The following is a 16,656-nucleotide window of genomic DNA, read 5'->3' on the forward strand; positions in this document are numbered from 1 at the left end:
CCCACCATCAGTCTGTTGGTATTTCACACAGCAAACCAATCATCGGACCCACCATCAGTCTGTTGGTATTTCACACAGCAAACCAATCATCAATAAGAAAAGCACTAAACTCACTGGTGTTTCAGATTTTACACTGGAGCTTTACACAGCTTGGAATGTTTGGCTTAATATCAGTGCAACGGGGCTTCCAAAAGTTTGTGGAAACATTTCAGTATCTTTTAATTTCATGTTTTATGAACTTTTGAATACTCCTTATATTACTCAAGGAGCTCTGGTAGCATAGTGGCTACGAATCGGGCTGAGAACCTTAAGGTCAGCAGTTCGAAACCACCAGTTGTTACGCAGGAGAAAGATGAGGTTTCTGCTCCCGTAAAGATTTACAGCCTCGGAAACCCTGTACAGGATTGCTATGAGTCAGAACCGACTCCATGGCATATAACAACAACAACAACAATAACATACTACACTCAACTCTCCTCTTGTTAAGTCCTCTTATCAGAGTGGACACTCTTCATATCTAAAGTATAACCAACTGCACCACAGGCTATATATTTGCAATGGTTTCTCTTATCTTCACTGCGTTGTTGTTGTTAAGTGTGTGTGAGTTGGTTAATGTCTCATAGCGACCCTGTATAGGGGTTTCCAAGGAGCAGCTGGTGAGCTTGAACCATCAGCCTTGCAGTTCAAACCAACCTTGCAGTCCTTGAATATGTTATTTCCGTTAAGTGCCACTGAGCTGGTTCCAATTCATAGCAACCCTGTAAAGGGTTTCTGAGGAGAGGCTGGTGGATTTGAACCACCAACCTTGCAGTTCAAACCAACTTTGTGGTCCAGTGCATTATCCCATAGCACCACACTAGGACTCCAACCTTGAATATATTCTACCTAATTTAGAGATCATCTCAAGAATAGATTTGATGCATTAGACACTAATGACTAAACATCAGAGGAGTTGTGGGATGACATCAAGAACATCATACAGGCAAAAGGTCATTAAGAAAGCAAGAAAGAAGGACAAGACCAAAATTCATGTCAGGAGAGACTCTGAAACATGCTTTTCAGTGTAGAGAAGTTAAAGCAAATGGAAGAAACGAGGAAGTAAAAGGGCTGAACAGAAATTTTCAAAGGGGCAGCTCAAGAAGACAAAGTCAAATATTACAATGATAAGTGCAAAGACCTAGAATCAGAAAACCAAAAGAGAAGAATATGCTCAGCATTTCTCACACTGAAAGAATTGAAGAAAAAATTCAAGCCTCGACTTATAATATTGAAGTGGTAGCGTAGTGGTTACGAATTGGGCTGCGAACCTTAAGGTCAGCGGTTCGAAACTACCAGCTGCTCCGCGGGAGAAAGATGAGGCTTTCTACTCCCGTAAGGATTTACACCCTCGGAAACCCTGTACAGGGTCGCTATGGGTCGGACCCGACTCGACGGCACTTAACAACAACAACAATTGTAGGATAAAGCACTATACTGCACGTTTGTTTGAACCACAAGGGCTGCATTCAAACTCACCATCGGCTCCTTGGAAACCCTATACAAGTTTGCTAGGAGTCAGACCTGACTTGACAGCAACAACAAATGGGCAGAATCTTGAATGATGCAGAAAATATCAAAAGAAGATGGAAGGACTACACAGAGTCATTGTACCAAAAAGAAATGGATTATGCTCAACTGTTTCAAGAGACAGCATATGATTAAGACCCAGTGATACTGAAGGAAGAAGTCCAAGGTGCATTGAAGACATTGGCAAAGAACAAGACTTTGGGAATTGATGGAATACAAACTGAAATCTTTCAATACTGGAGCACTAGAGGCACTCACTTATCTATGTCAAGAAATGTGAAAGACAGCAACCCGGCCAATTGATTGGAACAGATCCATATTTATGCTCATTCTAAAGAGAGGTGACCCAATGGAATGCTGAAGTCATTGAACAATATCATTATTATCACATGCATGTAGTCTTGCTAAAGATAATTCAAAAATGACTGCAATAGTACATTGACAGGGACCTACCAGAAGTTCAAGCCAGATTCAGTCCAGGATGTGGAATGAGGGATATCACTGCTGACGTCAGATGGATCTTGGCTGAAAGCAGAAAATACCAGAAAGATGTTAACCTGTGTTTTATTGACTATGCAACGGCTTGATTGTGTGTATCATGACGAGCTGTGGACAACATTGTGCAGAATGAATATTCTAGAACAATTAATTGTGCTCATGAGGAAACTGTACATCTACCAAGAGGCAAGGATATATTGAATGGTTTAAAATTAGGAAAGGTGTGTGCCAGGGTGTATTCTTTCCCCTGGCACACTTATTCAATCTTTACACTGAACAAATAATTCGAGTAGCTAGATTATATGAAGAATGTGGTATCAAAATTGGAGGAAGGCTCATTAACAACCTGTGATATGCTGATGATATAAGCTTGCTTGATGAAAGCAAAGAGAACTTAAAATCGTTACTGATGAAGATCAAAGACCACAGTTTTCAGTATAAGTTGCATTTCAACGTTAAGAAAATAAGTCCTCACCACTGGGGCAATAAATAACATTATGATGAATGGAGAAAAGATTGAATTGTCAAAGTCTTCATTTTGCTTGGATACACTATCAACACTCATGGAGGCAGTAGGCAAGAAATCAAAAGACATATTGTATCAGGAAATCTGGTGCACAAGACCTTTAAAGTGTTCAAGAACAAAAGTATTAGTTTAAGGGCTATTATGTCTCTGACCCAAGCCATGGCATTTTCAATAGCCTCATATGCATGTGAAAGTTGGGCAATGTACAAGGAAAACCACAGAATTGATGCACTTGATTTATGATGCTGGGGAAGAATATTAAAAGTACTATGGATTGACAGAAGAACAAATAAATCGGTGTAGCCAGATACTCCTCAGAAGCCAGGATAGCCTGACTTTGTCTCTCATATTTTGACATACTATCAGGAGGCACCAGTCCCTGGAGAAATACATCACACTAGGTAAGGTGGAGGCTCAGGGATAAAGAGGAGGATCCCCAATGAGATGGATTGTCACAGTGCCAGTATCGGGCTCAAGCTTAACAACAATTGTGAGGATGGAGCAGGAATGGACAGTGTTTCATTCTGTTGTGCATAGGGTTGCTATGAGTCCGAACTAACTTGATAGCACCTAACAACAGCAACAATGGAGTTCTGGTGTGGTACTGTAGGATAATGCACTGGGCTGCAAGGCTAGTTTGAACTGCAAGGTTGGTGGTTCAAACTCACCGGCTGCTCCTTGGAAACCCTATACAGACAGGGTCACTATGAGTCAGACCTGACTCAATTGCACTTAACAACAACTAAAGCCAATGTTTTCTGGGGCACTCAGGGAAGAGCATGTTCCTTATGCTTTAACCTAGAAAGTACTCTGGAAAAACTGCAGAGAAGGAAAGCAATGAGCTTATCCTAAGTCTGCTGTCCTCAGACAACCTGATGTGTGCAGTAGACCCTTCATTTTATCTCAAAAAGACCCCATGGGACGGAGTGTAAGTGCCTCATAGGCTTTCCTGGGTGGGCTATAAGTGGGAATCAATTCAATGGCAATGGGCTTGGTTTGGAATCTTTTTAATGTCTGTAGTTGTTGTTGTTGTTAGTTGCCATCCAGTCGATACCAGCTCATAGCGACCTTATGCATAGCAGAACGAAACACTGCCCGGTCAACCTCACTACTGTTGTCATGTAAATGTCTGTAGTATAGCGCATTATTTAATGTCTTTTCTAGCAATATAGTCTCTGTAACTACCTGACTCATTTGCTGATGGGTCTGAGTCAGAGAAATTGGGAGAAAGTACTGATAGGATGATAAGATTCAGTTGTGAAGGATTGTTAATAGAGTTAATCGTGTAACTTGGAATTCGAACATGGGTATAAAATGAGCCAGCTCAGAAGCAGAAGTGAGGAATCTCATTACCATCAGGGAAGAAGAGCCCAGAGTGGAGTGCATCCTTAGGTTCCCATGTTTCTGTGCATTGAACCTCCTTGACCCAGAGACAGAAAGCTGTGACACAGGCTAAGTGGGAGAGGAGAAGCAGCAGCAGAACCTAGAGCCAGATTCTGAGACAGCAGGGGGGTTCCTAGTCCCCAGAGCAAATAAAGATAAGAGATTTGGGGCAGGAGGCTTGAATGCAGATTGGCTATCTCCAGGGAGTTAAATGGAGGAGAAAGGTTTGTTGATCTATGCAGTCAGAGCCAAGAGCCTTCAGGCCGAGGCTTATGATGTGCCTGAGGGCATACAGCAGCAATCCTCAAAGAGCTTTGAAGCATTGCCCGGACAGAGAGGAGCTTCCTGTGAGCACAGTTGAGGAGAGGTGTCCTGACGGAAAGAACTGCGCCCTCTACAGTTTTTAGTCCTAATAAGTCTCATAACTGAGTGTGGTGTCTCAGTCCTGTGTGGTCATTACAATAATCATTGAACACAATTGTGAAAGAGATCGGATCGTATAATGCCATTGCAATTGAGATGAAAGTGTATGATTTGTTGAATGTAAAACTGATGATCTAATCTATAAACTTTCACTCAATTCACAATAAAAAGGGTTTTTTTAAAAAAAAAATCTGTTCCTTCTCTCATGGGTGTTCATCTCTCCTGGCTCCAAATAGGAGACTGGACTTTCACACATGGGTAATCTGGCTCCACCTCAGGTACTTCTTTGAGAGGAAGTGGGAAAAGGCTGTGGCTTAATGCACTGGACTGCAAAGTTGGTTTGAACTGCAAGATAGGTGGTTCAAGCTCACCAGTTGTTCCTCTAAAACCCACAGGGTTACTGTGGGTTGGAACCAACTTAAGGGCACTTAGTCCTGGTGTGGCGCTGTGGGTTAATGCGCCAGACTGCAAAGCCGTTTGAACTGCAAGGTCGGCGGTTCAAGCTCACCAGCTACTCTTTGGAAACCCTGTACATGGTCGCTATGGATCGGAATCGATTCGATGACACTTGACAACAACAACAACAAATAACAACAGGTGCACTCAGAAAAGTGGAAAATTAAAACTATAGAATCATAAGAGGACGAGGGAAGATTTTGGAGAAATGCAGGTCCCTATATAGTGCTGTGGGTTAATGCACTGGACTGCAAAGACGGCTTGAACCATAAGGTCAGTGGTTCAAGCTCACTAGCCATTCCTCGGAAATCCTATACAGGGTCGGTATGAGTTGAAAGCCACTCGAAGGCACTTAACAGAAAACCTAACAACAACAACAGGAAAAAAAAAGGGGGGGGCGGGGCGGACACAAACTTAATGCTCCAAAATGACCATGCGAAGGTCACACTGAAACATATCTCCTATCCCTCCCCCTGTTCCTGCTACCTAGGCAGGGGCAGACAGCCCCCTCCTCCTCGAGCTATCCTGTTCTGCTTTAATTATGCATATGCGAACTCCTCCCACTATGCTTGCCGAAACTCCTTTGTTCCCTAGGAGGGGGCTGACTATCTGACACCGTGACTCTACCTATGTGGAGAGGGACTGCAAACCAACCTATACATGGTCACTATGAGTGGTAATTAACTCCATGATACTTACACCGACTTTGCACTCCAGCGCATTAACCCACAGCGCCACACCAGGACTCTTTTCCTTGGTTAGCCCTGATATAAAAATAATTATCTCCCTGGGCCCGAGGGGTAAAAAGTCAGGATCCAGCCTCCCAGTACTAGACACAGCTGTTTCGCCATTTGTAGGGAAATTTTCCCTTGTTAGTAAAACATCTCTTTTGTTCTCTTTCCTGTAATAAACTAATGTCTCTCGGAATGAGTCCTGTTGGGTTTTTTGGTTTGTTTTTCAGCCTCTCCACACCTTGATGTGGAGCTGTGGGTTAATTCGCCAGACTACAAAGCCATTTGAACTGCAAGGTCGGCCGTTCAAGCTCACCAGCTTATCCTTGGAAACCCTATACAGGGTCGCTATGGGTCGGAACCGGCTCGACGGCAGTTAACAACGACATCTGTATCATTAAAGATTCACAGACTCTGAAACCTTATGGAGCTATGAGTCCGAATCTACTGGTAGGAAAACTCCCTCCCTTCTTCTAACCTCCCTTCTTTCTGGGCTGCCCCTGCCCCAGAATCAATCTGCCTTTCCATTGATGCTAGGAACAGGAAGCCTGCAAAAAATCTTTTGTTCCTGCAGAGCCTCTTCAGGAATGTAAATAAAACTCATCAAACACATTTAACTTTTTCTTCCACAAATTTCACAGACTGTCCCACGTATCTTCCCACCAGCGTGACGAAGTCCAATTCTGCATAGAATACAGAAAGCAGGCCAGGGGCGGGCGCGGTCAGGAATCACACACCACCAGAGCTGAGTGAGAAATGAAACTGAAATCCTTATATGTTTCAGCAGTTTTAGATTCCTGGTTGAAGAAACCGGGGCCACAGACGTGAAGCAGTTTCAGATTTTATTAAGTCAGCTGGATGGAGGGAAACACTGGCCTATATGGGATCAGAGTTGGGGAGGAGCCAGGCTGCATACCTGTTTTAGGGCAGGGGGAAAACCAGGGGGAATGGTCCCATTTGGTGACCTGATTAGCATTTTTGCTTGCCTCCTGGGCAAGAGATGGTTGTTGTTGTTATGTGCCGTGGAGTTGGTTCCGACTCATAGCGACCCTACACAGGGTTTCCGAGGCTGTAAATCTTTACGGGAGCAGACCGCCTCATCTTTCTCCCGCGGAACCACTGGTAGTTTCGAACTGCTGACCTTGCGGCTCGCAGCCCGATTCATAACCACCACGCTACCAGAGCTCCTTTTAAGGAAACTATTAGTGGCGAAAAAATGAGCAAGAAAGGGTGTTTGAAGAGAAGGGACCCTAATGAAGAGCCAGTTTCAACCTAGAACTCCCTAACATTTGTCTTTCTTCACATTCAAGAAGCACATAACACTTCATGCAAACACCATATATAAGAGACTGGAGGGAACCCATTGACTCTCTGGGTCTCAGGATGGTCAGTTTAGAGATTGAGAGAGAAGGTAGTTGGACAGATATGAGATCTGTGGAGGAATGAGAAGGAAGAAGCATTGCTACCAGACAAAAGTAGGACCGCCAGCTGCTGCAGCCAGTAACAGAGACTGGGTCAGAATCCTCCTGTGTTTTATCTACAGATCTGAAAGGCAATGAGAAGCCTTCTTCAAAGACTGCCCTGACTTCTCTCATATATTTGGCAGTTTTTATGCCCTCCTGAATATTAACCCACTTGTTATTATAAACACATTATGATTATTAACACATTCCTTTCTTAGAGCTCAATGCCCCTGCCATCCAGGAGTGCAAGCTGCATCCTACCAGCTCAAGGCCTTTTACACTCTGGGAGTAACTGCCTTTTCCCCCTTCAAACAAAGACACCTGGACTCCAGACCCTTTCTTTCTTCAGAGTTTTAATTATCAAGACACCACTAAGTCCTTCAGCTACATGTCTCAGGAGCACATACACAAGGGAAAAAGTAGTGATGGGAACAATGATTTGTTGTTGTTAAGTTCCATGGAATTGGTTCTGACCCAAAGCAACCCTGTATAGGATTTCCAAGGAGCAGCTGGTGAGCTTGAACCGCCAACCTTGAGAAACAGTGATAAAAAGGTTTAAAATATTTATAATTAGAAACCTATTAAAATCATTCTCTTAGCACTGGATAAATAAGAAGTCTTTGGATTGTTGTTGTTGTTGTTGTTAAGTGCCTTCGAGTCAGTACTGACTCATAGTGACCCTGTATAGGGTTTCTGAGGAGTAGCTGGTGAGCTTGAACTGCCGACCAAAGTAACCCTCCAGTCCAGCACATTAACCCACAGTGCCACACTTAAGTGCCGTAAAATTGGTTCCGACAAAGCGATCCCATGCACAACAGAATGAAGCATTGCCTGGTCCTGCCCCATCCTTACAACTGTTATGTTTGAGCCCATTGTTGCTGCCACTGTTTGAATCCATCTTGTTGAGGGGCATTGACTCTTCACTTTACCAAGCATGATGTCTGTTTGAATCATCCTCACATGTTCAAAGACTAGTTATCTGTCAGGGAAATGGGATGGGTAGGCATGTGTGATTCCCATGTACTGCCCTAATGACATGGATGGTGGCTCACAGACTTTACCAGGTACCTTCAGATCAGTGGCAAACTCCTCTGTTTACAGTGGGGATTCGATATTTTTCTTTGGGAATATGAAAAAGGACAAATAAGCAACTCTCCTATTTCAAACACATAACTATATATCCCAAGAATGAGTAAAAGTTCTTAAGGAAGAAAGAGAGACTACAAGGAAGAGATTATCGGAAGCGTACAGGTGAGCTCAGGTGCAGGAGCTAACCCCCAGGCTACAAGACTCTAGAGAGTGGTAGTGGTTATGTTCCGTGGAGTCCGTTCCGACTCACAGTGACCCTGTACAGGGTTTCCAAGGCTGTAAATCTTTACAGGAGCAGAAAGCCTCATCTTTCTCCCTTGGAGCAGCTGGTAGTTTTGAACTGCTGACCATGAGATTAGCAGCCCGACTTATAACCACTATTATGCCAGAGCTCCTTACTACAGAGAATAGGTTATGATATAATAAAGCTAAAGAGTTTGATAGACAAAGGGTCACAGGGGCAAGACAATTCTAAATATTGGAATAGGGGAAAGTTTCCTGATAAAAGCAACATTTAAAAATTTGTAGATGAGGAACCCATGATTTGTGACATTGAAAAATTAGACAGTACTAACCTCAATGTCTAGATAAATGCCATGTTTTTCTTCAGCTAATACAACTTCTTGAATTATTTGTTCAGCATGCCAATTGAAAAAGTATAGTGAAAGGACACTTCACCTAATTTAAAATCATTTAGTATCACATTGTTCTGTTCAAACGACTGCCTCTTAGTTCATGTACAGTTTCTTCATGAGTACAATTAAGTATTCTGGAATACCTATTTTCACAATGTTATCCATAGTTTGTCATGATAGGTGACAATTTATACCCCCTTAATTTTAGCACACACATAAGTGAAGCTGACTCTAAATTTTACATTTTAATCATATTGTCTCCTAAATCCAAAAAAAAAAAAAAAAATTATATATATATATATGAGTGGCCAACAAATAAAAAAAAAGATGCTCAAATTCATTAGTCATTTATAATGAATACAGAGAGAGATCATACCATCACCATTATGATGACTAACTCTGCCAAATTGCTTTTGACTCTAAGCAACCCCATATGATTTCTCAGGTTCAAACTGACAACCTTTCAGTTATAAGCCAAGTACTTAACCAATGTGTCACAAAATCTCCTTTCTATGATCAAACAATAGAAAACAACAGATGTTGTCAAGGATGTGGAGATATTGGAGCTGCTATCAATTGCTGGTGGAACTGAAAACTGGCTCAGCCACTGTGGCAAACAGTTCAGAGGTTTCTTAAAATTTAAACATAGAATTACCACATGATGCTCTAATAAGACATGAAAACAGGAATATAAATGAGTACTTATAAATCAGGGTTCATCCCAAAAGGTGGAAACAACCTACATGTCCACCAACAGATAAATGTATATCATATTTTATACATGTAACCTTCCCACTTAACTAATGTGCACACACATATGATGTGCATAGCATGCAAAGGAAACTAACAAGCAAGGGGATTGCACAGTTTTCCAAACCCATATAATGTGCACATTATTTACATGAAAATATGGTGATCAAAATGTGGCACATACATATAGGAAAATTACTCAACCATAAAGAGAAATGAACACCTAATGATATTACAGCATGAATACATTTTGAAAGTACTATGATGAATCAATTAAGTCAAATATAGTATATTCCTCCTTGTATAAAATATCTAGAATTGGCAAATATATAGAAAACAAACTTTATGAGTAGTTGCCAGACCAGGAGATGGGGATTGGGGTGCGGGAAGTGAATCACTGCTTAGGGGATGCTGAGGTTCTAATACTGGTGATGAAAGGTTTTGGAAATGGTGGTAACAGTTGTACAACATGATGAACATAATTAATGTCACTGGATTGTGCATGTAAAGAATGTTAAAAGGGTAAATGTTTTGTTACATGCATACTTAACACAGTTAAAATGAAATGAGCACATATCCTAAATCTGAAAATGACTGGCTTTGCTTTTGGTTAAATGAGTAAAGAGCTGATTGTCAAATGCCCTGTATTTAGATCACAGACCTATGGGATATCACCAAATACTACAATCTTTAATATAAGGTCAAATGTCTACCCTTCCTTCATAAATTAATAAAACTGAGACATTATCCTAGAATGCTTGCATTCTATTAATCTCTGGATATAAAAAATGGATGGCAGAAGAGGTACTGCAGGGCTAAAGGACCACTTAGTATCGCCATCAGGATGAGAGCCAAGGACACAGAGGAAAGGAAACTTAATCTGTGATCTAGATTCTCTCATCAGGTGCTTCTGTGTCTCTTACCTGCAGTACCTCATTGTTGACCACTGACCCTGACTCCAGATCTTATATGAGCTCTCACCAGTTGGCTCTACTGGGCCCCTGGCTCTACTGGAACCCACTCATCCTCCACCAATTTATCAGATCTTCCTCTCTTCTTCCAACATTTGCAGCTCTCTCAGCTCCTTGCTGTTTAGGATGCTGCTGAGGTGATTAAATTTTGTATCTTTTGCCTCTCAGTCTTTATCAGATACTGCAATGATGGGCAAGAGAGGTAGATAGTCTATAAGACTGAGGGCCTATTTTGAAAGGGATTCGAAGCCAGAAAAAAGAATGATTTTTCAGAGAGTTTGAACCCAAAAGGAGTAGATGGAAGGAACTCTTAGGAAAGGTGTTTTCTACTATTTTTCCTGTGCCTCTTACCAAAACAGTGGCCTCCATCTATCTTCTATAAACCAACCCTGAGGCAAAATGTGACACCTAGGTGAGGCTTAGCTTGCAGGAAAAGGTATGGACACTCCTATTAACCACATTCCCAAATTTAAGCCTTAAGAAAACTTCAGTCCTGTGCCCCAGTGTCTTCCACCAGAGGGGTCAGAGTATCACTGATGACAAAAAATAGCACAATATTCAATAGTCATCTTCACCGTAGCTTCTGGGTTATGTTCATTTGTGACATGCCAACTCTCCAACCACAAGCCCCAACAGAGAAGGGATGAGGAAGACTAACACATGACTTCAAGATTCATTAGCTCTCAGGTAAGAAAAAGCAAGAGGCCTCCCTGTGATTAGGACTAAAGCTTTGGCCCAAATTTGTTTTTCAAAACTCCCTTGGGAAGAGACAGAGCTCCCCCGACCCCCTCCTGTCTTCCAAGATGCTCTTTCTTCTCAGCTGTTAGTTTGTAAGTCTCAGCTTTCTGCTGCTCTCTCCTCAGTCTGTCAAGAGTTGCATGTAGCTTTTTTTGTGAGAGTGTAATCAGAACAGACTCAAGCTATGAGCCTTATCACACCTGAAAACAGGAAAATCAGGCCAATAAGCAGGTTGATTTTAGAAAAGACAAGCTTTATGAAATCATGAAGCTAGTGATGAGTATCTGAGGAGGTGAATATAATCTTTATTACTCAGTGATGGAAATGACCATATCGTCACCCAAAAAGAGCCAATTTCTTTCCCTAGAAGAAGATTCAATCCTGCAATAAGGAAAATTCTTTCCTCTCGTTAGCACTACCATACCCAATCTGTAATGTTCTCAGAAACGCTAATGCTCACAGGAGCAATCAAAGCTTATCACCAGAAACAATTCTACATCCACAAAACATGAGGGAAAAACAAAACAACAGTCTTTGTATTCTTGGTTAAGAGTCTGTATTCTATTCTATTCTATTATCCTTTACGTAAATTTAAGGAATGCACAGAATTTGTCTTCAGGCTTTGAAAGCTGAGCATAGGATATGGAAGTGCATAGGGTATGGAATGGGTACCCTATGTGGTGGCAAGGAGATTAAAATAGGTTGCAAAGGTGAGATTTCCTATTGAGCACTGTCTTCATCCTGGGACCTACCTGACATTCCTTGACTACCTTCTCCATGAGGAATGTGACCACAGTGTTCTGAGACTATACCCAAAGTCAGCAAATAGCATTTCTGTCTTCCTGACAGAAAAGCAGGAGTTTCTTTCCACAGTGCACACCTTCCTGGGTCTCTCTATTATGTTGGTCAGATGTTGATTAGACCATGAATTCTGATCTCACAAACAAGACAGATGCTTCCCTCCTGGGCCAATTGCTGCCTCCTTGTTGTTTGCAGTGATGCAGGCTTAGACTCAGGGGTTTTGTTAAGATCCCCTGGTAGATGGGCCAGTCACCTCCTCCTCAAGGTTCACCAGGATTTTTGAATCCATTGCACTGCTTCCCTGGATTTTTCCTGACCTAAGTTTGAAGCTCATCTTGCTCAAAGACTCCTAGATGGCAGGGTAAGTATGGCGCAAATAAACAGGATTGTGATTGTGTAAAACTCAAGAAGTTTGAAACTATAAGAGAATAAATTTCTTTTAAAGTCATCTAGTTTACAGTAATTTATGACAGCTCCAGGAAACCAGTATCAAGCTTGCAAAGGTTTGATGGTTAAAGAAAGATGTCTGATATATGCCAACCTATAAATCTTCTCCATGGTCTACAAACGAAAGGGCCGAAGCATGATGAGATGTATACAGAGATCAATGTAGACCTAAAAAAACTTCCTACTTCCCCATCATCCATGAAGGGAGCCTGATGAGGAACAACACTGACAGTGGATTGGTAACTGGAATCCAGCCAACGGCATAGATACCAAGGATTTATGTTGTTGTCAAGTGCTGTCGAGTCTGTTCTGGCTCATAGCGATGTGGTATACATTTTCCAAGGAGTGACAGGTGAGTTTAAACCACTGACCTTGTGGTTCAAACTGACTATGTTCTGATGCTTATCCTACAGCACCACACCAGGCCTTCTATGCTATAATGTCCACTCCTGTTAATGACTGAAGCTGCGAGCCACCCAGGGGTATGGGATTCAGGAGCCAACTAAAACTGAGTTGATGTTGTAAAGTGCCGGGGAGTCAATCTGACCCATAGCCACCCTGTATAGGGTTTCTGAGGAGCAGCTGGTGAGCTTGAACCTTTGACCTTGCAGTTCAAGCAGCTTTGCAGTTTAGTACATCACACATCAGGACTCCCAGAAATGTATAGAGGACAGAACAAAACACAGCCATGGGGCTGTGGATCTAAATGGAGTTGATGTCTAAGTAGCTGCTTCCATAATGACCACAGAAGGAAGAATGTGCTAGAAAGCCAGAGCCTGTCACATAGGGAGTGGCCCCACCACTGCACTCAAGGGCCATGCTAACAAAACCATTATTTTATTTTGTAGTTGTTATTGAGAATATACTCAGCAAAACATACAGTGATTCAACACTTTTTCCACTAGCAGTCAGTGACATTAGTTACATTCTTCATGTTGGGCAACCATTCTCACCCTCCTTTTGCTAATTATTCCTCCTCCATTAACTAAACTCTCGGCCCCCTAAGTTTCCTATCTTAACTTTTGAGTTACTGTTATCAGGCATTCTTTACTAGTTAAGGTAAACTAGCTCTGGTAGTGTAGTGGTTACAAGTTGGGCTGCAAACCTCAAGGTCAGCAGTTTGAAACTACCAGCATGTTCCATGGGAGAAAGATGAGGCTTTCTGCTCCCGTAAAGATTTACACCCTCTGAAACCCTGTACAGGGTCGCTATGAGTCGGAATCGACTCCACAGGCACCTAAGCAAGTAGTACTCTTTGGTTTTGAGAAGACTAAGTTTAAAGAAAAAGGATATTTCGGGGTAGTAATTTTGAAGGGTTCATCTAGCTTCTATGACTCCAGAAAGTCTGGATTTCACGAGAATTTAAAATTGTTCTGCATTCTTCTCATGTTAATAAAGTTTTATCACAACACAATAACCTTTTTTTTTTTACCCATTAGTATTTGTTACCTTCTTATAAATGGTATCAGTTATGGTTTTATTTTTAAATCTTTCCCTTATTAGAATATAAGCTCTTATACGTATTTGATGAGCATGGTAGCTCTGTAGGATAAGCACAGGACTGTGAACCCCAAGTTTGGCAATTTGAGCCCACCAGCCACACTGGAGAAAGATGAGGCTTTTTGTGCCAGCAAAGATTTACAGTCTCAAATATGCTATACAGGGTCGCTATGGATTGGAACCAACTTGATGGCACTTAACAACAATATATTTGATATTTATTATATATTGAATGAAGCCCTGGTGTGGCCCTGTGGATTAATGCGCTGGACTGCAAGTCAGTTTGAACACCAAGGTCAGCAGTTCAAGCTCACAAGTTGCTTCTCAGAGTTCCTATACAGAGTGGCTATGGTCAGAACCAACTCAACAACACTTAACAACAATATACTGAATGGAAGTACATGATACTTCTCACATTAGAAGTTTGCTTTAGTTTCCACAAATTAAATCCAGAAAGTGTATGAATCAATTTCATTCTATGTTTGAGCCTGGGACAGACTCTAAGGAGACAATATCTGGACAAAATGGATTCTTTACAAGAGTGAGGCAAGACTGACAGGAAGGCAATTACAGTGGCATCTGAAAAATGGGATTATAGGACAGAACTGCCACATGTAAGAATATATGTAACATATCAAACAAGGTAAAAATTGCTCACAAAGTGAGCTTAAGATGGGGCATAGCAGCATCAACTGATGGAGCAAATTTCTTTACAAGACCATTGAAACCTTAGGACTCATTCTGAGAAATTCAGAAATCCCTGAAAACAAGCATTGAGCAAGGGAAAACAGTAAGGAACTGAGGAAACATACAAAAGAAAATTGTGTCTAAAAGGCAAAATAATGAAGAACAAGTTCTAAAGTATGTGAGGACACCACTGTTTTCTGTGCTACTGTAGAATTGTTGCTGTTGTTAAGTGCCATCGAGTCAGTTCCACCCATAGTGACCCAGTATAGGGCTTTTGAAGAGCAGCTGGTGAGCTTGAATCACTGACTTTCGGATCAAACAGACTTTGTAGTCCAATGCATTAACCCACAGCATCACACCAAGGAGGATTTAAGGGAAGTGTGTATAGCCCACCTAGCGGTAGCTCTCTAAACCAAGGAAGACTTTGGAGAGAGCTACAAGGAAGACCTTGCTAGCCATCAGCAATGGGCCAAGACCACATGGACCTGTATAGTAGAAAAACAAGTTAGTTAAGAAAATTACTCTGAAGTATGTGACTATTGTAGTATGTAGTTCTTAATCCATATCTTTATAATTATCCTAGAAATTGTGTTCCCTACCTAAGAAACCAATCTTTACACATACTGATTTCCAACATAATATTCTCATGGAATGATGTCAATAGTATTGTGATTTAGCTAAAGGTCTTGCGAATCATTTAACTAAAAATGTATGATCTGTTCTTTGCACCTTCTCATAGAAATGGTATATAAGTTTGTAATATAGAATAATAAAGCACCCTCGACTAACCAACTTGAGTCTTCTGTCACTTTAATCCTCGGTCCGCCTCCTGGAACCCCTTCGTGTAGGGCTGGCCCCTGCAACACTGGAGTAAACAAGTCTATTTTAGGACGTGCAAGTAGATTCCTGAGACTAGGCCTCCCAAAGAACATGGGACAAAACGGGGGGTAGGGGTGGGGGTGGCAGCTCAGAGGCAGGAAGTAATCACATCATTCAATCTCATGTCCTCAGGGAGGTCAAGCACTGAAAACATATTAGAGCAGCCACAGGTTGCTTACCAGAATGATAGTGAACAAACTAGTTTCCAAATTGTTTCTATCCATGTTTCCAAGACTTCATTCTATCTGGTGCCCTATATTAGGAATCTGGCCTATGAACACAGTGGCCTATGGACACAGTGGCCTATGCCAATAGCTCTTTTCTGTGAGGAGAAAACGAGGAAGAAAACAAGGTGTTACTCTTAAAAAGAAGAAAAAAAAAGTGCTTTGTCTTCCTATCAACAAAGCAGCAGCAATAGGTTTAAGCATAGCAATTGTGAGGTTGGCACAGGACCGGGCAGTGTTTCAGTTTATTGTGTGTAAGGTCATTATGAGTTGGCACCCACTCAGTGGCACCTAAAACAACAGCTGTCAGCAAGACAGAAAATAAAAACTATACAACAGGAGGGGCATGGGCTTAGATTTAGCCTGGAAAAATAATGGTCACTCTAGGAAATACACAAGTTCTTCATTTCTTCAAATTTTCCCTTTGTAGGAGCCCTTCTCCAGGCTGGGGCTTTCTTCCATCTGCACTCACAGTATGAAGTCCGCAGCCTCTGGAGTACAAATGGTGCTGTGGGATAAAGCACTGGACAGTAAAGTCCATTTGCACTGAATGTTGAAGGTTCAAACTCACCAGCTGCTCCTTGGAAACCCTATACAGGGTTGCTGAATCAGAACAGACTAGAAGGCACTTAACAACAAAAAATTTGTTCAGTACTTTCTTCTGGAGTCTCATCCCCATCTCCCCCACTTTACACCTCCCAAGTACCTTAGGTCTGGGTGAGATGTTCTAAGTGTGGAAGTGTTGAAGGCAGGCCAGGAGCATGTGTGGTCCTGATTCACTTACCAAACCAGCAGCCTGGTTCCCATGTAATAGTTCCTCTGGAAGAGTTCAGTGAGAAAGGGAAGTCAATTTCATGGTATTGACAGAAAGGTGGAGCTTCTAGGCCAA

At 41.8% G+C, this 16,656-nt stretch overlaps 1 protein-coding gene and 1 pseudogene across 1 annotated transcript; both read right to left on the reverse strand.

Moving 5' to 3' along the window:
* LOC102838874 overlaps positions 1–16,656 on the reverse strand; it is a 32,442-nt pseudogene that overhangs the window by 3,444 nt on the left and 12,342 nt on the right.
* On the reverse strand, positions 10,560–12,035 carry TRIM34 (tripartite motif containing 34; the record flags this gene model as incomplete). Its single annotated transcript, XM_006878302.1, is given in 4 exon segments — positions 10,560–10,639; positions 10,642–10,672; positions 11,277–11,380; positions 11,981–12,035. Coding segments are annotated over 4 exon segments (270 nt in total), but the record flags the coding sequence as incomplete, so codon positions are not given.

The sequence above is a fragment of the Chrysochloris asiatica genome, unplaced genomic scaffold (genome assembly GCF_000296735.1).
Source record: "Chrysochloris asiatica unplaced genomic scaffold, ChrAsi1.0 scaffold00140, whole genome shotgun sequence".
NCBI classification, from domain to species: domain Eukaryota; kingdom Metazoa; phylum Chordata; class Mammalia; order Afrosoricida; family Chrysochloridae; genus Chrysochloris; species Chrysochloris asiatica.